This window comes from Schistocerca serialis, chromosome 1 (genome assembly GCF_023864345.2).
Source record: "Schistocerca serialis cubense isolate TAMUIC-IGC-003099 chromosome 1, iqSchSeri2.2, whole genome shotgun sequence".
Lineage (NCBI taxonomy): Eukaryota > Metazoa > Arthropoda > Insecta > Orthoptera > Acrididae > Schistocerca > Schistocerca serialis.
The window spans coordinates 678,506,382-678,530,129 of record NC_064638.1 but is presented as its reverse complement, the minus strand read 5'-3'; the positions used below and the strand labels follow the sequence as shown (position 1 = coordinate 678,530,129).

Sequence of the window (23,748 nt, the reverse complement as noted above, 5' to 3'; positions counted from 1 at the left end):
AACTATGGTAGACTGAGATAAGCCTCATATATTGCATTGGATTGCACTATATGTAAAAGTCCTTGATGGTCTACTGGGCAGAAATCTGAAGTGAAGGCAGAGTACTACTTATAAGCTGGTCAAGTAGTTCAGTGTGACATCTTAGTGTTACCCTGCAGAACAATTTTTTTGCATACTTTCACACTTGAATACCCTGTGGAATTATTTTCTGTGCTAATGATACTGAAATGAATGAAAAAGACATTATTCTGAAAATAAACTGATAGTGATGTTATGTAGATAGGATTTCTCTACATCTTGCAAATGACTCTATAGATAATTCAGAAGTTTGGCTGTTAAATTCCACAACATTTACTTTGTAATAGTATTTATGGTAATAATAATAATAATAATAATAATAATAATAAGCTGTGATGTAGAGGAACCTTGTGCTTTAAGTTGTGCTGTAGAAAGAAATTATCTTAAAAGGGATAGTGAGAACTTCTGTTGTTGTCATTTACAGATTCTTATAGCCCTGAAACATCTTCATAGCAAAAATATTGTACATTGTGATCTCAAGCCAGAGAATGTGTTGCTCAGCTCTGACTCAGAGTTTCCTCAGGTGAAACTGTGTGACTTTGGCTATGCACGCATAATTGGTGAGAAGTCATTTAGAAGATCTGTGGTCGGTACTCCTGCCTATCTAGGTAAGAATATTACATAATAATATTAAGAGTGATTAACATTTTCCATAATATAGGTCATTAATTGATGGGATTCCTCACTTTATTTCCTCTCTTTCAACATGTGGAGCACAAGCACTCATCACTGCTATTGTCATGATTCATGAACAGTTCAGACATTTTATTTATAGTTTTCAGAGTAAGTCTCCAGACCACATCTCCATCTAGGCCAGGGCTAGCCACAGTGTGCCAAACCACACATGAGCCACATGTGTGGGCTGAAGCTCGAGCTGTCTCAGCTTTGTTCATCCTTCTCGGAAGTACATGGTGCAGCACAACATTTTATTTAGAATTGCGGTGTGGCATTTTTCGATTGGCACAACTCACTTCAGTTCTGCAAAATCACAATGTCAGTGCTGTTCACCCTTTGCTATTTGTTTGTGGTATGGAGAACAGTCACAGATCCAGTGGCTACTTGCACAAAAAGATGCAGTCTAGCAATCAATCTTCACGAGCTTTTAAAAATAAGTGGAAGCAAAAATTAGAGTGTCCATAGTAGATTGGAGACCTCACATTTTAGGTGATCCTGACTGCACACTGTTCAGAGTAAGACATTGCAAGATGAGAAACAATTTATTTTTGATTTGAGGGAGATGAATGTAAAAAGAAAATTGCATTGTAGAAGAGAGAAATTCTGACAAACACAGTCCATTTCTTTAAATTCACTGCCATTTTTAAAAAATGTGAACTTTGAAGAAAGACAAATCCTTTTACATTTAAACTGTCTAGGATGTCTTCATTGTTTTCCTCAGGTAGAGATTCCACCCTCACATAAAAGTTCCACATCTCCATAATGAGGCTGCAAAAGTGCTACAATATGTCAATCAACACGTGTGTAAAAGATTTTTTTCCCATTATGAAAATAAATAAGTCATAATTACATGGCAACCTGATGACGAAAATATGTGAAATTGTCTGTTTCTGTCCATATGCTGACAGTTTCTACCAGATAAAAATTATATTATGTCTTCAGTGCACCAAAATAATTAAATATTAAAAATTTGTTTCTTTGTGATCTGTTTTGTTGAGAAATACGAAACCTAGCCATATATTGTGCGAATGCATTGCCATTTAAATACAGCATGTTTACAGTTTCCTCCTCTTCCACCGTCTCCTGCTCAGACAGCATGGTGTGACGTGGCATGGTATGGCGGTGGGGGAGGTGTGCAGCCAGGCTGGGTGTTATGACACAGAAGCCAGAGCATGGATCATGAGCCACATACTTGGTGTTCCTAATCTAAACCATTAGACCAGTACAAGATTCGTACTGTATCCTAAAGCTCAGCATTTTGTTTTTACTGACTATATGCTTTCAAGTTTCCAGCTAAATGCATGATTCTGGTTTAGTGCAAAAGCTGTTAACCTCACTGGTAGCATGAGAAAATCTCTGAACTTACTTTTATGATTACTTCTTATGTTAGTTTATTGTAAAATACAGTGTTCATTCTAATATCAGCTATTGATTCTGTCGAAGTGTTAGTGACATACAATAAATGAAAATATGGTCTGTAATAGGCTGTAATGTCACAGCTTGCTACAGACCATGTTTTCTTTTATTAAGAATTTAGAGGCTGTGGATACCCATAAAAACGAAGTTGTTAGTGACATGTTATGTTACCAAGATTTTTTTTATTTGCTTATGGTGACACTTTAGTGATGGCCCTATTGACAACAACTCTGTATTGAGAGTCTATGACATATTCTGCAAGGAATGCATATAACGCTCCTTACAATGAAGCACATCAGTTTCAGATGTGACTTTGTGCATCTTTCATCACATTATAAGTGTAATCAGGAACACTTACGTAGACATTCTGTTAAGACCTTCAGTAGATGAGCCTTTGTGTGCTGACCACCAGAGCTTCTCTTGAGTTTTTCGCCCAATGATTGTTTAGTGGTTTTTCTGACATTTCATCATCAGAAGTTGTAGATGCTGCCAAAGGTTGATAAATAAGCCTTTTCCATTTCAAAAATATAACCTTACAATGGAAGTTTACTTGTTCGTACAATTTCTCTCAGATTTTAATGTGATATGAATACTCTTTATCAACAATTATATTTTTTCTATCTTTCAGCACCTGAAGTCCTTCGTAACAAAGGATACAATCGATCATTAGATATGTGGAGTGTTGGTGTTATTGTTTACGTAAGCCTTAGTGGAACATTTCCTTTCAATGAAGATGAAGATATCAATGAACAGATACAAAATGCTGCCTTTATGTATCCAGCTATACCTTGGAAGGAAATTTCATCAGAAGGTCTGTGTTAATTAGCTTTTATAGTGCTTTCTTGTTCTATAGAATACTATTTTGCAGAAGTTGGGAAAGCTTACAATTTATGCAATACTGATTTGACAGTGCTGTACTGGGAATAACATTCAGGTTTTTAACTGACGAAAGTTCTTTGTACTTACTTTGTCCTGTGTGCTCATTCTTTATAATTTTGTTCTGTGTGATCATTGTTTGCGGATCTCTCTTATGCATGGGCCAGGTGGTGGTATTATATGTTTGCTAGATGTTTATCAAAAGATAACTACATGACTTGCCTGTGAAGTTCAAGAACCTATGGCTTAACATGGACTATGGACCAAGGTTAAACTTAATATTTTTTGCATATAAAAATCTTTGCTTGAGGAAAAAGAAACAAGTTATACAAAAATGTCAGGATTGTCTAAGGGTTTAACTCCATTTTTTATTGGTGATGTCAACTGCTAGACTATTATTGTGTTGAATAACAATTACTTCCCTTTGTTTCAAAATAAATTTGAAACGGCTGTATTTGATGATGTAATTCGATTGATTTTGAAGCTTTGATGCCTTCATCGTTAGGCACATGCTGTGACAATCAGATTGTCACCATCATCATCATCATCATTTAAGACTGATTATGCCTTTCAGCGTTCAGTCTGGAGCATAGTCCCCCTTATAAAATTCCTCCATGATCCCCTATTCAGTGCTAACATTGATGCCTCTTCTGATGTTAAGCGTATTACTTCAGAATCATTCTTAACCGAATCCAGGTACCTTCTCCTTGGTCTGCCCCGACTCCTCCTACCCTCTACTGCTGAACCCTTGAGTCTCTTGGGTAACCTTGCTTCTCCCATGCGTGTAACATGCCCCCACCATCTAAGCCTGTTCGCCCTGACTGCTACATCTATAGAGTTCATTCCCAGTTTTTCTTTGATTTCCTCGTTGTGGACACCCTCCTGCCATTGTTCCCATCTACTAGTACCTGCAATCATCCTAGCTACTTTCATATCCATAACCTCAACCTATTGATAAGGTAACCTAAATCCACCCAGCTTTCGCTCCCACACAACAAAGTTGGTCGAAAGATTGAACCGTGCACAGATAACTTAGTCTTGGTACTGACTTCCTTCTTGCAGAAGAGACTATATCGTAGCTGAGCGCTCACTGCATTAGCTTTGCCACACCTCGCTTCCAGTTCTTTCACTATGTTGCCATCCTGTGAGAATATGCATCCTAAGTACTTGAAATCGTCCACCTGTTCTAACTTTGTTCCTCCTATTTGGCACTCAATCCGTTTATATTTCTTTCCCACTGACATTACTTTCGTTTTGGAGATGCTAATCTTCATACCATAGTCCTTACATTTCTGATCTAGCTCTGAAATATTACTTTGCAAACTTTCAATCAAATCTGCCATCACAACTAAGTCGTCCGCATATGCAAGACTGGTTATTTTGTGTTCACATATCTTAATCTCACCCAGCCAGTCTATTGTTTTCAACATATGATCCATAAATAGTATGAACAACAGTGGAGACAGGTTGCAGCCTTGTCTTACCCCTGAAACTACTCTGAACCATGAACTCAATTTACCGTCAACTCTAACTGCTGCCTGTCTATCTATGTAGAGACCTTTAATTGCTTGCAAAAGTTTGCCTCCTATTCCATAATCTCGTAGAACAGACAATAACTTCCTTCTAGGAACCCGGTCATATGCCTTTTCTAGATCTATAAAGCATAGATACAATTCCCTGTTCCACTCATAACACTTCTCCATTATTTGCCGTAAGCTAAAGATCTGGTCCTGACAACCTCTAAGAGGCCTAAACCCACTGATTTTCATCCAATTTGTCCTCAACTAATACTCGCACTTTCCTTTCAACAATACCTGAGAAGATTTCACCAACAACGCTGATTAAAGAGATACCTCTGTAGTTGTTACAATCTTTTCTGTTTCCATGTTTAAAGATTGGTGTGATTAGTGCTTTCATCCAGTCTGATGGAACCTGTCCCGACTCCCATGCCATTTCAATTATCCTGTGTAGCCATTTAAGACCTGACATTCCACTGTATTTGATGAGTTCCGACTTAGTTTTATCCACCCCAGCCGCTTTATTGCACTGCAACATATTGACCATTTTCTCCACTTCCTCAAATGTGATCCTATTTCCATCATCATTCCTGTCCCATTGTACATCGAAATCTGAAACATTACTGATCATATTTTCACCTACATTGAGCAACTCTTCAAAATATTCCCTCCATCTGCCCAAGGCATCAACAGGATTCACCAGCAGTTTTCCTGACCTGTCCATAATACTTGTCATTTCCTTCTTACCTCCCTTTCGAAGACTGCTAATTACACTCCAGAATGGTTTTCCAGCAGCTTGACCCAAGGTCTCCAACCTGTTTCCAAAGTCTTCCCAATATTTCTTCTTGTATGCTGCAATTATCTTTTTGGCTTTGTTTCTTTTTTCAACATAACTTTCTCTGTCTACTTGAGTTCTAGTATGTAGCCATTTTTGATACGCCATCTTTTTCCTTTTACAGGCTGCCTCGACTGTGTCATTCCACCAAGCTGTTTGCTTTATCCTACCTTTACACACTGCTGTTCCAAGACATTCTTTAGCCACTTCTGGTACTGTGTCCCTGAACCTTGTCCATTCCTTTTCCAATGACTGTAATTGACTACATTCAACTAACTGGTACCTTTCTTAGATCACTGTTATGTACTTGTGCCTGATTTCCTTATCCTGAAGTTTCTCCACTCTTATCCTTCTCCATATGGACCTGACCTACTGCACTTTCGGCGTACTGGCACAGAAATCCAAGAGTTGTTTCCTGTTCCTGTTAGCCTCCATATCCTCTCCAAATTTACCCATAACCTTTTCATACCCTTCTGTTTGATTTCCAATCCTGGCATTAAAATCACCCATGAGCAGAGCACTGTTCTTGCCCTTTACTCCGACAAGTACGTCACTGAGTGTGTCATAAAAACTATCCATCTTATCTTGATCTGTCCCTTCACAATGCGAATATACTGACACAATCCTAATTTTCTTGTTAGACACTGTCAAATCTATCCACATCAGTCGTTCGTTTACACACCTTATTGCAACTATGCTGGATTCCAATTCCATTTCTTTCCTAATGTAAAGCCCTACACCCCATTGTGCTATTCCTGCTTTGACTCCTGACAGGTAAACCTTGTATTCTCCCACTTCCTCTTCTTTCTCACCCCTTACCCCAATGTCACTAACAGCTAAAACGTCCAACCCCATCTTACTTGCAGCCTCTGCCAACTCTACCTTCTTCCCAGAGTAGCCCCCATTGATATTAATAGCTCCCCATCTCGTTACCATTCTTTTGTCGAGTCATATCTTAGGAGTCCCTGGTTTGTCAATTAGAGGTGGGACTCCGTCACCTCCAAAGGTCCGAGGCATTTTGCTCTGATTGTTGCCAGCATCATATTTAAAGTACCAGAGAAGCAGATTGCTAGCCTTACTTGCCCCGGGTCCCATTGGGTTTTACCCCTAACGGTTGAGGAACTAACCGGTGGATTTGGTAGTCTTTGCCGTCTGAGCACAAAGGTGACCAGCCTTATTCCAAAGTAACTGGTATTCTGACTGTCAGGACCACTTACTTGGCCACTCATACGTTGCCCGTGGTTCATGAACTAGGACATGACAACAGGAACCCACACCATGAACCACACCAGATTGTTGTGTACCTGCAAATTATTGGGTTGGTGGATAATTTCTTAGCATTTTTCCATAAATTTAATAAACAGAACAAACACACATAACAGAAACTTTCACCATTTACAACAGTCTGACAGTGCTGGAGTAACTTCTCGATTCTGTGACTTTTCAAGTATTTTTGCAGTTGCTTTAATGTTTTATGTAGCTGCTGGCTCGCTCCTTGTAGTTGAAGCGGAGTCAGAACACTTCATGAGATCTGTCACCCGACGTAACATTTAATGTATTTAACCTTTTTCTTTTAGTCTGGTTTCTGTAGGTGATTCTCTTGAAGTAGAGATCCTGCCAATCAGTGCGTCTGAAATTCCATGTACAGCCGAGAAAAGGCTTAACTTTCTCATGTTCAGCACCTGTTATTGGAGCAAAAGAAGAAAACTTCTACTCATATCATGAAAAAGCACATTGACTACTCTCCCTTTACAAACATATATTTTCTTGATGCATGTACAGATCATAACATGCTGCATGCACCTCGAAGACTCAACATGACAATCCAGATTACAATATATTTCATTTGTCACAAAACCCACCCTGTCTTTTGTTTTCATTCTTGGAGAGTGTGGTTGCTCGTGGACCGTGAAGCCACTGCCAAGCCACGACACCAAAATGTAAAAAGCCCTACCCACAGCAAGTGGAGCCGTTTATTTATCATCACATCTTGCTATTTTCTCGTATTCCGCACCTTCCGTTTAAAGACTGAACAGAACAAACAGCCGTGTACAGTGTATGTTCTGGGACTTCTTTTTCCTTGTATTACAACGAAAATAATCCATTTTTGACAATATGATGTAATTGGATAGATTAAAAATCTATCCACCAAGTGGCAGCAGGAGAACACACTGCTTGGTGAGTACATTTTTTGTCTATCCAATTACTTCTTATTCCCAACTTAATATTACTCTATTACGACTAAGGAGTGTGAAATGTTGTTTGCATAAACAGCATATAGTACATCATTTTCTCACTTATGGGAAAGAGGTCGGGACCTCTCACAATCTCAAAAAACAACTAACTTAAACACTTGATATTATTTCCTCCTTTAAAAAGGAACAAAAGTTGATTTTGAATACGTCTTTTCAGTTTTGTTGTTTCATTTCAGGTAAATTGTGTTTAACAGTGTTAGTCTACTTTGTGTATCTTCATCTTATGTACTTCACACCCTGTGTGATGCAAGAAACTGTCTTGTAATGACTAGTCTTTCTATATAGCAAGATGTCACTTTATCATGATCCACTTAAATCAACTTCTTCACCTCCCTTGTGGTTTCTATATTTATTTAGCAATGCATTGCATTCAAGCCAGTATACATGAGAGTTCATTCTTGTATATGTTACTCTTTCTCACATTATTATTACCAGAGGAGTTGCTTCTCGGGTATATGCCTTCTATTCAGCCTCTGGAGTCAAATCTCAGTGCAAGCTTGAGTCCACGAGCATGGAACATTCCTGCTCCAACTGTTTTTGTCTATACTATCAGGTAAGTCGATTCGATTATAGAACTACTTTGGAGAAAACTTTCATATCGTGACCACCAGTCGTTATACAGCTTCATACTTCTGTATTCACTGCACTTACATTCCTTCTACGGGCAGTCACTGTGTCAAATCTCTATACCATTGTAGATGTTGGTATACTCTTATTTCCATAATAATAATAATAATAATAATAATAATAATAACAATAATAATAATAAATGGTACAGGTCATTCCTCCCACAGATTCACCAGACGAAGCTATATGCCATTCCTCCTATGGATCCACCCACCCTTTTCCTCTTGTACGCCGTCAACTCCTATCCTTAATAAAAGTTCTCAATCTTTCCTCTCCCACATCCACACCGGCTATTCAGAGCATCCTCCTACAGGCCAACCGCAAATTAGAACAGCATGCCACCCTTCACCTCAAAAAACTATCCAATCTCCTGGTGTCCCACCTCCGGAAAGGCAACTCACTCACCCTTCACAACCTTTCCAGCAAACCTCAACCTCGTCTCATTGCACACAAACCCAGTCTCTCCCATCTACTCAATCTCCCACTTCCAGCTCCACTCCCTCCAAAACCTCAAAATTCCAATCAACACAATCTGGTACCACAACACCCCAATTCAGTAGTTAACCTTTCCTCCAAACCTCTCTCCCAATCCGAAACCTCTGTCCTAACCAAAGGCCTCACCTTCAGCCCCACTCCCAGATTCAACCAAACAGCCCTCGTCAAAGATTTACTGTCCTACACTCGTACTCTCTGCTGGAAGTATCACTTTGCCACAAAGAAAAATGATCCTAATCCTACCCCTAATGATCCAACTCCCTAAGACACTATCCAAATTGAACCCTGCCTGGAACAGTTCCGTCCTCCGTCACAGCGGGACCCACCTCCTCTTCCTCAAAATCACCCTCTCCAAACCTTCCAGGAATTTTCTGACTTCCAGCCTTGCCTCTCAATCCTTCTTAAAAAACCTTAATCCTACTCCCAACATCACCACTGCTGAAGCCCAGGCTATCCGTGATCTGAAGGCTGACCGGTCCATCGTCATTCTTCCGGCGGACAAGGGTTCGACGACCGTGGTACTTGATCGTCGGGAGTATGTGGCTGAGGGACTGCGTCAGCTTTCAGACAACACCACATACAAAGTTTGCCAAGGTAATCCAATTCCTGATGATGTCCAGGCGGAGCTTCAAGGAATCCTCAGAACCTTAGGTCCCTTACAAAACCTTTCACCTGACTCCATCAACCTCCTGACCCCACCGACACCCCGCACCCCTACCTTCTACCTTCTTCCTAAAATTCACAAATCCAATCATCCCGGCCGCCCCATTGTAGCTGGTTATCAAGCCCCCACAGAACGTATCTCTGCCTACGTTGATCAACACCTTCAACCCATTACATGCAGTCTCCCATCCTTCATCAAAGACACCAACCACTTTCTCGAACGCCTGGAATCCTTACCCAATCCGTTACCCCCGGAAACCATCCTTGTAACCATTGTTGCCACTTCCTTATACACAAATATCCCGCACGTCCAGGGCCTCGCTGCGATGGAGCACTTCCTTTCACGCCGATCACCTGCCACCCTACCTAAAACCTCTTTCCTCATTACCTTAGCCAGCTTCATCCTGACCCACAACTTCTTCACTTTTGAAGACCAGACATACCAACAATTAAAGGGAACAGCCATGGGTACCAGGATGGCCCCTTCGTACGCCAACCTATTCATGGGTCGCTTAGAGGAAGCCTTCTTGGTTACCCAGGCCTGCCAACCCAAAGTTTGGTACAGATTTATTGATGACATCTTCATGACCTGGACTCACAGTGAAGAAGAACTCCAGAATTTCCTCTCCAACCTCAACTCCTTTGGTTCCATCAGATTCACCTGGTCCTACTCCAAATCCCATGCCACTTTCCTTGACGTTGTCCTCCACCTGTCCAATGGCCAGCTTCACACTACCGTCCACATCAAACCCACCAACAAGCAACAGTACCTCCATTACGACAGCTGCCACCCATTCCACATCAAACGGTCCCTTCCCTACAGCCTTGGTCTTCGTGGCAAACGAATCTGCTCCAGTCCGGAATCCCTGAAGCATTACACCAACAACCTGACAACAGCTTTCACATCCCGTAACTACCCTCCCGACCTGGTACAGAAGCAAATAACCAGAGCCACTTTCTCATCCCCTCAAACCCAGAACCTCCCACAGAAGAACCACAAAAGTGCCCCACTTGTGACAGGATTCTTTCCGGGACTGGATCAGACTCTGAATGTGGCTCTCCAGCAGGGATACGACTTCCTCAAATCCTGCCCTGAAATGAGATCCATCCTTCATGAAATCCTCCCCCACTCCACCAAGAGTGTCTTTCCGCCGTCCACCTAACCTTCGTAACCTCTTAGTTCATCTCTATGAAATCCCCAAACCACCTTCCCTACCCTCTGGCTCCTACCCTTGTAACCGCCCCCGGTTCAAAACCTGTCCCATGCACCCTCCCACCACCACCTACTCCAGTCCTGTAACCCGGAAGGTGTACACGATCAAAGGCAGAGCCACGTGTGAAAGCACCCGCGTTATCTACCAACTGACCTGCCTACACTGTGACGCATTCTATGTGGGAATGACCAGCAACAAACTGTCCATTCGCATGAATGGACGTAGGCAGACAGTGTTTGTTGGTAATGAGGATCACCCTGTGGCTAAACATGCCTTGGTGCACGGCCAGCACATCTTGGCACAGTGTTACACCGTCCGGGTTATCTGGATACTTCCCACTAACACCAACCTATCCCAACTCCGGAGATGGGAACTTGCTCTTCAATATATCCTCTCTTCCCGTTATCCACCAGGCCTCAATCTCCACTAATTTCAAGTTGCCGCCACTCATACCTCACCTGTCATTCAACATCATCTTTGCCTCTGTACTTCCGCCTCAACTGACATCTCTGCCCAAACTCTTTGCCTCTGTATATGTCTGCTTGTGTCTGTATATGTGTGGATGGATATGTGTGTGTGTGCGAGTGTATACCCATCCTTTTTTCCCCCTAAGGTATGTCTTTCCGCTCCCGGGATTGGAGTGACTCCTTACCCTCTCCCTTAAAACCCACATCCTTTCCTGTTACCCTCTCCTTCCCTCTTTCCTGACGAGGCAACCGTTGGTTGCGAAAGCTAGAATTTTGTGTGTATGTTTGTGTTTGTTTGTGTGTCTATCGACGTGCCAGCGCTTTCATTTGGTAAGTCACATCATCTTTGTTTTTAGATATATTTTTTCCCACGTGGAATGTGTCCTATTATATTCTTATCCTCTATTTGGGTATGCTCCATCTCAGCTTCATCAGTAAACACAGTTACTAGCTCACTTTTTCTATCTTTTGTCACTCTCCCATAATTGCTTTCTGTTGATCTTACGTGATTGCTGTCAATCAAAATATCTGAACTCCTCCCTTCTAAAAAGATTTTATTCCAGGTATTTCTTGTGAATACACTAGGATAGCACTAGCACTTTTGTGTCCTGGTATTAAAATTTTTTTCCTCATGGACCTGCTCCTTGTAGAATACTAGCTCTCAAACCTTCTTATTCTCCTGTTAACTCTTAAGGTCTTGCTTCTTATTCGACTACGCGTGTTGGAATGCCATGATTTGCATTGGGGGATGACAAGCATGAAGACATTGGCCTGGCAGTACATCTACTGGCCCAGCACTGATGCTAGCTTTGAACACTTGTGCTGCTCCTGCCATGCCTGCTCCCTCAGTAAGTTGGCACCTGTGCAATGTTTCTCACCATGTCTCTGCTCTGACCCCCTATGGAAGTGGGTTCACATTGAGTTTTTGTCTTTCCTCCCATGTCCTACCTGGACTCTTCTCCCCTACAGTGTGTGGCGTGACAAACATGTGCTGCTTACTTAACTCTAAAAAGTCCTTTTAGTCTATTGTCATCATTACATTTGAAGTACCTGCCAGTGCAATCCTACTGTTGTAGGTTGTAAACTCTGCTATACAGGGTGTTACAAAAAGGTACGGCCAAACTTTCAGGAAACATTCCTCACACACAAAGAAAAAAAAATGTTATGTGGACATGTGTCCGGAAACGCTTACTTTCCATGATATAGCTCATTTTACTACTTCTCTTCAAATCACATTAATCATGGAATGGAAACACACAGCAACAGAATGTACCACCGTGACTTCAAACACTTTGTTACAGGAAATGTTCAAAATGTCCTCCGTTAGCGAGGGTACATGCATCCACCCTCCGTCGCATGGAATCCCTGATGCGCTGATGCAGCCCTGGAGAATGGCGTATTGTATCACAGCCGTCCACAATACGAGCATGAAGAGTCTCTACATTTGGTACTGGGGTTGCATAGAAAAGAGCTTTCAAATGCCCCCATAAATGAAAGTCAAGACGGTTGAGGTCAGGAGAGCGTGGAGGCCATGGAATTGATCCGCCTCTACCAATCAATCGGTCACCGAATCTGTTGTTGAGAAGCGTAGGAACACTTCGACTGAAATGTGCAGGAGCTCCATCGTGCCTGAACCACATGTCGTGTCGTACATGTTCTAGCAGCACAGGTAGAGTATCCCATATGAAATCATGATGACGTGCTCCATTGAGCGTAGTTGAAAGAACATGGGGCCCAATGAAGACATCACCAACAATGCCTGCCCAAACGTTCACAGAAAATCTGTGTTGATGACGTGATTGCACAGTTGCATGCGGATTCTTGTCAGCCCACACATGTTGATTGTGAAAATTTACAATTTGATCATGTTGGAATGAAGCCTCATCCGTAAAGAGAACATTTGCACTGAAATGAGGATTGACACATTGTTGGATGAACCATTCGCAGAAGTGTACCCGTGGAGGCCAATCAGCTGCTGATTGTGCCTGCACATGCTGTACATGGTACAGAAACAACTGGTTCTCCCGTAGCACTCTCCATACAGTGACTTGGTCAACGTTACCTTGTACAGCAGCAACTTCTCTGACACTGACATTAGGGTTATCGTTAACTGCACGAAGAATTGCCTCGTCCATTGCAGGTGTCCTCATCGTTCTAGGTCTTCCCCAGTCGCGAGTCATAGGCTGGAATGTTCCGTGCTCCCTAAGACGCCGATCAATTGCTTTGGGCGTCTTCCTGTCGGGACAGCTTCGTTCTGGAAATCTGTCTCGATACAAACGTACCGCGCCATGGCTATTGCCCCATGCTAATCCATACATCAAATGGGCATCTGCCAACTCCGCATTTGTAAACATTGCACTGACTGCAAAACCACGTTCGTGATGAACACTAACATGTTGATGCTATGCACTGATGTGCTTGATGCTAGTACTGTAGAGCAATGAGTCACGTGTCAACACAAGCACCGAAGTCAACATTACCTTCCTTCAATTGGGCCAACTGGCGGTGAATCGAAGAAGTACAGTACATACTGACAAAACTAAAATGAGCTCTAACATGGAAATTAAGCGTTTCCGGACACATGTCCACATAACATATTTTCTTTATTTGTGTGTGAAGAATGTTTCCTGAAAGTTTGGCCATACCTTTTTGTAACACCCTGTATAGACTGTACAAAGAAGAGATCCTATGATAGGAACTGACAGAGGGAAGACAGGAGGTAAGAAAAGGAAATAGAGAGACAGGTATGTTAGAATCAAAGAATGTATTCCTGTACCATTCCCCCACCCCGGGGACCCCATATGCTAAGGTACTACACCATGGCACCGGAGGGAGAAGTCTTTTTGCATTCACTACAGAACAGGCTTGCTACAGCTTCTCCTTCACAGACACCCCTAAAATTGATCCTAACAAACCCTTATGAAATGCAATGGAATAGGCAAGTATATCCATGGAAATAATCGTCAGTGATCAGTATAATTTCTGTGGTTGGTCCACACTCGGTGATATCACTACCCATGATTGACCTTCCCTAATAAGATTCAAATAAAAACCCAGCAATTCTGTTCTTCTTTCTTTATGTTTAAAGAATGTAAAAAACCAATAGCATCTTATTCTAAATTCGAGACTATTTAGCTTACTATATTCGTAGCTAATGCCTGGATCTTGTGATTTAAAGCGTTTCTCTGCTAATCTCATAGTACTGTAACTATCATATGACAATAGAGCTAAAATCTTTCTTATTCTTGGCTTTTCATCTACTAAGTGTGCATTGCAAATCTTCAAAATTTTCATTGAAATGTTAATTTATAGTTAAGTTTATTAACTAAGCTCATGGCTATCCTTGTAAATGTATTATTATTGAATAAACACCAGACACCATGAGTACAGCTGTTGCGGTCAGCCTTCCACCCCCACCCCATTGCATTTCTGGAAAATATGGTGGTATGAGGTATAATATTAGTAAAAGATAATAGAATAGTCACAGTTAAAGAAGATAGAAAATGTCCCAAGAAAACTAAGATAGAAATACAGAAACAATTTAACATGGATGGCCGGTGGTTGTCAATCAACCGAATTCACAAAGGGCGCTAATCTCCTGGAGCCTTAAATCTTTTAATCATATCTATAGTGTATAATCCTCTATCTTGCCCTATATCAGGATCTATTATATACACCACTTTTGTTATGTGACATATTCTGAACTTTAAAAGGTCCACTGTAACTTTTATTTCCTGAAATTTGAGCTATGCTGAAAATCTCGTAATAATACCAAATCATTTATTTGTAAGTTTGATGCAATAGCCTTATTACTAAAAGTTCTGACTCTTCCCCCCTCCCCTGTGTAAGCAAATTCTCTTATATCTTCTCTTGCAACTTTTCCATGTCAACAGCCGGCAAATTCGGCCAGGTACAGAATTTTAACAAAGGTTTCATTCATAATTTGTACAGGAGCATAAACCTGTTGACATATGCGGTAATTCGTTAAGGATTACTTGAAATTTCAGCTCTAGTTGTGCCCAGGTAGTATGCCTGATAGAAGAGTACATTTTACACATTCATTCTAATTCCTTCATAACACTTTTGCAAGGATTAGTTTGTGGACTATACTTGGATATAGTTATGTGTTTTATCCCATCCCAAGCCAAGAATTACTTAAAATTATGGCTAATAAATTGTAAGCCATTAGCAGTTAGTAGGCATCATGGTTTACCCGTATCTTGAAAATACTCTTGCAAACAATGCATTACTGTATTCGTATTCTCTTGCTTAATGGGATAAAGTTTAACATACTTTCACCAGCATTCGACCAATGCCATTATATAATTTTCTCCTCCGCTACCTGTAGGTAATTGGCCACAGAAGTCTGCTGCTGTTAAATTGTGCAAACCTTTTGGAATAATCAGATATAGTTTAATATAATGGAAGGAAACATTCCACGTGGGAAAAATTATATATAAAAAAAAACAAAGATGAGGTGACTTACCGAACAAAAGCGCTGGCAGGTCGATAGACACACAAACAAACACAAACATACACACAAAATTCAAGCTTTCGCAACAAACTGTTGCCTCATCAGGAAAGAGGGAAGGAGAGGGGAAGACGAAAGGAAGTGGGTTTTAAGGGAGAGGGTAAGGAGTCATTCCATTCCCGGGAGCGGAAAGACTTACCTTAGGGGGAAAAAAGGACAGGTATACACTCGCACACACGCAGACATGTCTGCTTGTGTCTGTATGTGTGGATGGATATGTGCGTGTGTGCGAGTGTATACCTGTCCTTTTTTCCCCCTAAGGTAAGTCTTTCCGCTCCCGGGAATGGAATGACTCCTTACCCTCTCCCTTAAAACCCACTTCCTTTCGTCTTCCCCTCTCCTTCCCTCTTTCCTGATGAGGCAACAGTTTGTTGCGAAAGCTTGAATTTTGTGTGTATGTTTGTGTTTGTTTGTGTGTCTATCGACCTGCCAGCGCTTTTGTTCGGTAAGTCACCTCATCTTTGTTTTTTTTTTTTTTTTTTTTTACAGATATAGTTTATAGTGTACATAACTATTATCCTCTAACAAGTTGACAGGTGGTACTTGATCTCAACACAGTTACTATCTTCTGACTCATATTCTTGAAATAATAAAATTTACACATGTGTTTAAACACTTCCTTATTCCATAATGACCATATCCTTTGTGTATAACCCGTATCAGATGTGTTACTGCACTACATGGACTACATAGTCTCCATCTTGATTGATCTGATGGTGCTTTCAGAAAATTCTGACTGGGGTTACAATAGTTCTTTACAGCTCTTTAACTTTCTCTCTCCCCTTGGAATAATTCCACCATGATTCCGTACTCTGGTACATCATCTGTGACCAACTTAAACGGCTCATTCATTACAAGATGACTGAGAGTAGGGCATCTAGCAGTTTAATATTTGCAAATGCCTCCGCTGAACTCTCATGTCATGATCGTAGCTTTAAAAGATGTAATAACCATGGATCGTTCAGTACTTGTCCCTGAATATATTGATGGTAGAATCCCACTAATCCTAAAAACGAATGCAATTGTTTTAGATTTTGAGGTTCCAGGCACTCCTGTATAGCTCTTATTCTGGATGGGTGTGGTTTTATGCCCTTAACCCCAATTAAATGTCTCAAAAAATTTGATTCCTCCCTCGCAAAATGTGATTTTGACAATTTTATAGTCATCTCCTTTTCATTCAGCCTTTGTAAAGTTCCCATGAGTAAATGACAATGGTCTTTTGAAGTTTTCAATACTAGCAAAATGTCATCTACATATATAATGAGATCTTGCAACAGTTCTTTACCTACACTTCATTTGTACGCCTATATGAAAACGGACACCAAAATACTCTAAATTGGCAAGATTTTCCATCAAGTAAAAATGCGGTATATTTTTTAGAGTCATCTTGTAGCTTGATCTGCCAATAACCATTTGTGAGATCCATGGAGCTGAAATATTTGGCCTGTACAAATTTGGTTAATAATTCCTGTGTACTAACGGATCTGTCTCTCTTCAGTTTCAATTTGTTTGTTTATTGTACGAGCATCCAACACCAAACAACCCCTTCGCTACAAGTAATGGATTACTGTATACGTTCAAACTTTGTTCGACAATTTGATTCTCTTATCATTTTATTGATTTCCTCTTGAACAGCTGCTCTCGTTCTTGTAGGTACTGGATATGGTTTACAGAAGAGAAGATTTGAATCCTTTATCTTAAATTTACATATGTAATTTCCTGTAATGCCTGGTTTGTCAGAAATTATATCACTGTATTTAATTAGAATTTTGTGTAACTCTTGTTTTTGTTCTGCAGTTAACATTGTTGATTCATAAGCTTTGTTAAATATTAGCCTTTCACTAGTTAGTATGTCATTTGCCATTTCATCTTGCAAAACTAACTGAGCAGTTACAGTTAAATGTATTTTTGCATTTAATGTGAGAGTTGAACGTATATCAGCATCTGACTTAAATGGGATTTCTCCACTGCTTCCATTGAAATTACAAAATAAGGTCTTGGTATCAAAATTTTGCAACTACTTTGTACTTTAACAACCAATCAAAACCGAGTAACATAGATAAATTTATATTCGACACTATTAATAAAGTTTGCAAAAATTCATCTTCTTCCTCTTCCTCCTCCTCCTCCTCCTCCTCTTCCTCCAGTAACCATTCTCATGTAGCTGTATTATGGGTAAAGGAAACAACCTTTTCTATGTATCGGCCTAATAGCTGTTCGTTACATCCTGGATCGTGGTCCCTGTTCCACTACATTCTGTGTTTTTTTCACATAACTATTATAGGGTAAAGCAATGTAATCATTGTATTCTCTGCTCCTCTTTGATTTCCTTGTGTTCTGTTGTTCTCACTACTAGCTGCTACTTCAGGCACAAATATTTGTGAAGATATATTGCTGTTTTGACACTCTTTATTGTGTTGGGGGTAGGAAATGTTTTGCCCAGTCACAGGTGTATTCCTATTTTTGTTTTCTCTTCATACTTGGTGTAAATTAGTATTTTGTTCCTTAAAGAACTAGTTTGGGAATCATTTATTATCCATGCTATTACTTCCCCTGTTATCCTCTGGCATATGTTGATTCCTTTCTTTGTTCAGTGTATCTAATCCCTCAACAAAAGTTAATAAATCATTAACCTCATCCAGCCTCTATACCACACTTCTTTTTTTACATAATATGACAACCTTCGTATCAATATTTTCACCAAATAGGACCCCCTTATTAGCTTATCTGTATATTTACAACGAGTATACTTTTTAAAACTTCCCAAGAGTTATTATGGTATTTCGGGTCAAATAACTCTGATGCAAATTTCTCTTGTGTGCTAGTAGACCAATATTTTGTCCTAAATTTCTCCTTAAAATCCTTCTAAGACAAAAATTCCTCAGAATGACCAGTACCCCATTCTGTGGCATCATCTATCAAATAACTCAAGGCAAAACCTATCTTTTTGCTGTCCTCTCAGGTTTTTGGTAAAGATTTGGTGGTATGAACTTCCCCATCAAGTTTGAATTTTAGAAATTGATTTGATAAATTCATTTTACTTCCCAATTGTAACTCCTCTAATAAACTGTTCAAAGCTTGAAATTTATGTGTGTTTTTAATTGTGCCTCTCTACTAGCGCTTTCTCGTTTGGTAAGTCACAGCATCTCTGTTTTTTTATATATATTTTTCCCACGTGGAATGTTTCCCTCGTGTGTGTGCGTGCGTGCGTGCGTGTGTGTGTGGGCGCGCGCACACACACACACACACACACACACACACACACACACACACACACACACACACATTCACTCTTTGCGTCTTCATGATATGTTGTGTGTATGCTTAAGTGTGTTTGTGTATCCTGATTCTTCGGCCGACTTCTGTGAAATAAGTTGAAGGTTATAATGAACCACGGAAATTGAGAAGGACTTCAGCGATTGAAGTATAGGCATATGGAAAGAGGGAAAGATAGATAGGTACTCAATAGAGAAGTAAGAAAGGAAAATGTAGAGACAGTTGCTAAGATCAAAGATGTGAAAGAAGATAGCCCCAAAGACAGAAATCTTAATAAGGCAGTTAACTATCTAAGCTAGGAAAGATATATTATGTCGTGGGTGGAAGATTGTAGAAGAATTGTTATCCTTTGTAAACGCACTGAATGCCTTGAATAAAGACCAAAATGAGAACTTACATCAAAATGGTCAGAATTTCCGCAGAAGTAATAATAGTAATAGTAATAATTTTAAGAGACATGAGACTAATTTGGCTAGAGTACACCAGTGTAATCGGAGTGGTGGTGACGAAAATTATCAAAAGAGACATCCACCTTCGAATATAGGCCCAGTAACATTGCAGGAATTTGCACACAGTAGTAATAGAGTACAAACTGGTAATACAATATCCCGGTTTGATAACCACCCGATGATTACAAATAATGAGGAAAACATTGTGCAATCTGGATCCAGGGCTGGGGCCCAGGTCATAGAAATGCATTGGGAGGCCTAGCTTATAATAAATATGTTAGCTTTACGCATAAAGTACCGACCAAAGAATGGTTGTTCCTAGAAGAACCTAGCTTAATTACAGTTAATCCACAACCAATTATAGTTGGAAAGGTAGAAGATTTTGAAATCGACATATTTAGTGATTCTGGTAGTGAAGTGTCAATAATTTCTAGTGGTTTCTTTAATACACTATGAACTAAACATAACTTACTGCTATTACTGGTAACAGGAGTGTCTATAGTAGTCATTACTGGAACCAAAAGTAAACAGACACTTTTAATAGTGGAAACCATAAACAGAGATGTGTTATTAGGTCTAGACTGGCTATCAGAATTGAACGTCATTTTGAAGTTTGAGGACAGTCATCTTTATTTTGGACTAGGTGATAATAAATATTGTGTAAAGTTTGTGACTGACCCCTGTAATAGTAAACAAACAACTGAGAATCAGCATTTTGCAATTAACGGTGACAGCGCAATTGTTACCAGAGATTGAATACTTAAGTCATGCATCACACCGAGTTGACATACAAAATAAAGTAAAAGGATCCTCAATATTAACCAACAATCAAAAATTGGATTTAGCTAAAATTCTATTGGAATATAAAATGGTATTTTCTGATAGTCCGGGTAGTATTAGTGACTATGTTTGTAAATTTAAGATAAAAGATAATACTCCATTTTTCTGTAAATCTTATCCGATACCAGTGAGCTGGAAAGAAGCAGTTAAAGAAGAAATAGATAAGATGATTGACAGCAAAATAATAGAATGTAGTGTGAGTGTTATGAATAACCCTTTAGTAGTGGTAAAAAAGGCTACAGGGGGTGAGCGGTTAGTGCTACACGCACGCACTTTGAACAAACACATAGAGACAGAACGAGACAGGCCAATTAATATCGAGGAATTACTGTCAAAATTTGAAAAAGCACAGTATTTTACCACGATGGACCTGACTGCTGGGTACTGGCAAATTCGGTTACCCCCTGATTCAGAGAAGTTTCTATTTGACGGGATATCATATCATTTTAATGTGTTACCGTTTTGACTAAATATCTCAGTATCCGTTTTTATATGCGCACTGGATGAGGTGTTAGAAAGGGAATTGTTAAGGGACTATCAATATATGTGGACGATATCCTTATTATATCTGCTACATATGAAGAACATTGAATAACCCTAAGGAAAACCCTGAGAAGGTTTAAATTCAGTTAACGTGCCCATTGTGTGTAGCCAATCCTCATCTCTGGTTAATCTGCTACCTCGATCTCCCGGAAGCTTCTTCTCCGAAGATATGGTGCTGGTTAAAGAAATTTACTAACTTCTTTTCTGTTCTTGTAATAACTTGTATACTCAGAATACTTTTCAGTTCAATCACAAAATATTATCAACGTTCATAAACAGTAACTTCTTTGAACATTAGAATCAATTACACTTCTTCAAAATAGCTTACATGTGTCTCGCTTCAATCATAACCAAGACATAGAGTAATTCGAGAATCTCTAGTCTCAGATGAGTCTAATTCACGAGTGCTCTTAGGAACATGCTTTCAGCTGTCCACTAGTCTTTTTACAATCATCACAGACATTAAAGAGCACAGAATACTACATAAACTTTTCTTGTTCTTCTTTGCCTGTACACGAAACTCTGTGGAACATATAGCAAGTGCTTGTCTGCTGCCGTTCGGCCACTGTGTCCATTTTTTTCCTCATGGCTTTTCTTTTTGATCTGCACATACAAATAAACAATGCGCAGTCGGCTGATTTGTTTCTCCTACTCATATCTAAAATATCAGATGTTTGAAACGGTGGAAGGGCGAGTGATTCTAGAATTTCCTCCAAAATTCTCGAAGCACTACACCACTGTTATTTACACTTGCCTTCTTATGGATTTCCTGCTTAGTACTCTCAGTAGCCTCCCATAGTCTTGTTAACTCTTTTTTGTGTTCTTCATTACTTCACTTAGAAACAGTGTTAGTATGAAGCAATTCTTACAAATTTGTGTAATCGTTCCTCCAAATTAGATAGCATTTCATGTGTGTTAACCATTTCTCTAAACACTTTGAACTGTCCTAAAGTAGTTATATGCTTGTTTGCCTCTGAGATTTGCTCTTTAATGTGGATGAACTCTCTAACAACAAATTGATCTACTTTGTTAATTTTACCATCTAATTCATTGAATTGCTTTTTTACTTACTTGCGAACTAAATCGCATTGGCTACTGAGCTCATCCTTCAACTCCTGAGGCAACTGGGTCAAAGTACTTGCAATGTTAATTCCTTTTTGACATGTTCTGCTATCTCTAATTTTAGTTCTTCTTTCGTATTTTCTACCTTGACTGACAGTTCATTACTTTTAGATTCTACTTTGTCAGATAATTTCTAAAAATTAGAATTCATTTTGCCAGACATTTGCCGCAAAAGATGTGTAATCCATTATGGGGCCTCTGCGGCCATTCTTCTTGTGATGACTGGCATACAATGCAAATATTCGCTATTATGTACCCTCTATTACTGCACAATTTTCTTAAATGTGATAACACTGAAACACTGTGTCATAGCTAGACGAAAAAAGTTTTCAAAGTGGATTTCTGTATTTTATGAATAGCTCACTCATTCTGATGATATGCACTGTCTCATCATGTAGCCGATGCAACTGGATGTACTTGGCAATGTACCGCAATGATTTGCAGCACCCGGTACAGCCAATGTCCCAAATACAGCGATAGGTGGACTGCACTGTGTCGTACAGCAGCACCCCTGCAGTATTGCTCAGCTACTAAAAATTTTCTCCTCCTCCATACTTGCTGAGAAATTACTGTCATAGTTAAAACATTCTTTTATTCATGGGTTGACATCATTTACTTAAAGTTGCCATAGTTTCTCGTTTTGTTTAATCCTTATTGCTCTTAGCAATGCCATAATTTATTATTTGCTGAATTTCAAGATTTTGCAGATTTACAGTTCTTTATTTTCTCTTGTTAGCTCCAGTGCTTCTTGTCCTATACACTGGTAGACAAATTAAGTGTTTTTGTGGTTGGTTTATGGTATTATGTAGTTGCTAGCTTGCTGCTGCTGAATCAGAACACTTCATGAGATCTGTCACCCGACGTAACATTTAACTTATTTAACCTTTTTCTTTTAATCCAGTTGCTGTAGTTGATTTTCTTGAAGTAGAGATCCTGCTGCCAACAGCCTTGCTGCAGTGGTAACACCGGTTCCCATTAGATCACTGAAGTGAAGCACTATTGGGCTGGGCTAGCACTTGGATGGGTGACCATCTGGTCTGCCGAGCGCTGTTGCAAGTGGGCTGCAATCAGCCCTTGTGAGGCAAACTGAGGAGCTACTTGATTGAGAAGTAGCGGCTCCGGTCTCGGGAACTGACATACGGCCGGGAGAGCATTGTGCTGACCGCATGCCCCTCCATATCTGCATCCGGTGACACCTGTGGGCTGAGGACGACACAGCAGCCGGTTGGTACCGTTGGGCCTTCATGGCCTGTTCAGGCGGAGTTTAGTTTTAGAGATCCTGCAATTCAGTGCCTCTGAAATCCCATGTATAGCCAAGAAAAGGCTTGACGTCCTCATGTTCGGCAACTGTTATTGCAGAAAAAGAAGATAACTTCTAGAATGAGATTTTCACTCTGCAGCAGAGCGTGCGCTGATATGAAACTTCCTGGCTGATTAAAACTGTGTGCCGGACTCAGACTCAAACTTGAGTCTTGGTCCGGCACACAGTTTTAATCTGCCAGGATTTTTCAAGATAACTTCTATTCATATCATGACTTCTATTCATATCATGAAAAAGCACGTCCACTACTTTCCTTTTAAAAACATATATTTTCTTGACTGGGTGTACAGATTATTAGTGACTTGTGAATTTGAGTAGAACACATCTTTTCATATTACATGTGCCTCGAAGGCTGAACATGTTAATCCAGATTACAGTATATTTCATTTGTCACAAAACCATCCTGTCTTTGGTTTTCGTTCTTGGAGAGTGTGGTTGCTCTTTGACTGTCGAGCCACCGCCAAACTGTAACACCAAAATGTAAAAGGTCCTGCCCACAGCAGGTGGAGCCATGTATTTGTCATCACATCTTGCCATTTTCTCGTATT

At 40.0% G+C, this 23,748-nt stretch overlaps 1 protein-coding gene across 1 annotated transcript in view; it reads left to right on the top strand.

The window, feature by feature from the left end:
* LOC126480210 (serine/threonine-protein kinase D1) overlaps positions 1 to 23,748 on the top strand; it is a 232,288-nt gene that overhangs the window by 160,589 nt on the left and 47,951 nt on the right. Inside the window, exons 16-17 of the mRNA XM_050103847.1 lie at positions 503 to 686; positions 2,798 to 2,980. Coding sequence (XP_049959804.1) covers positions 503 to 686; positions 2,798 to 2,980 — 367 coding nt within the window. The remainder of the gene's footprint in view (positions 1 to 502; positions 687 to 2,797; positions 2,981 to 23,748) is intronic.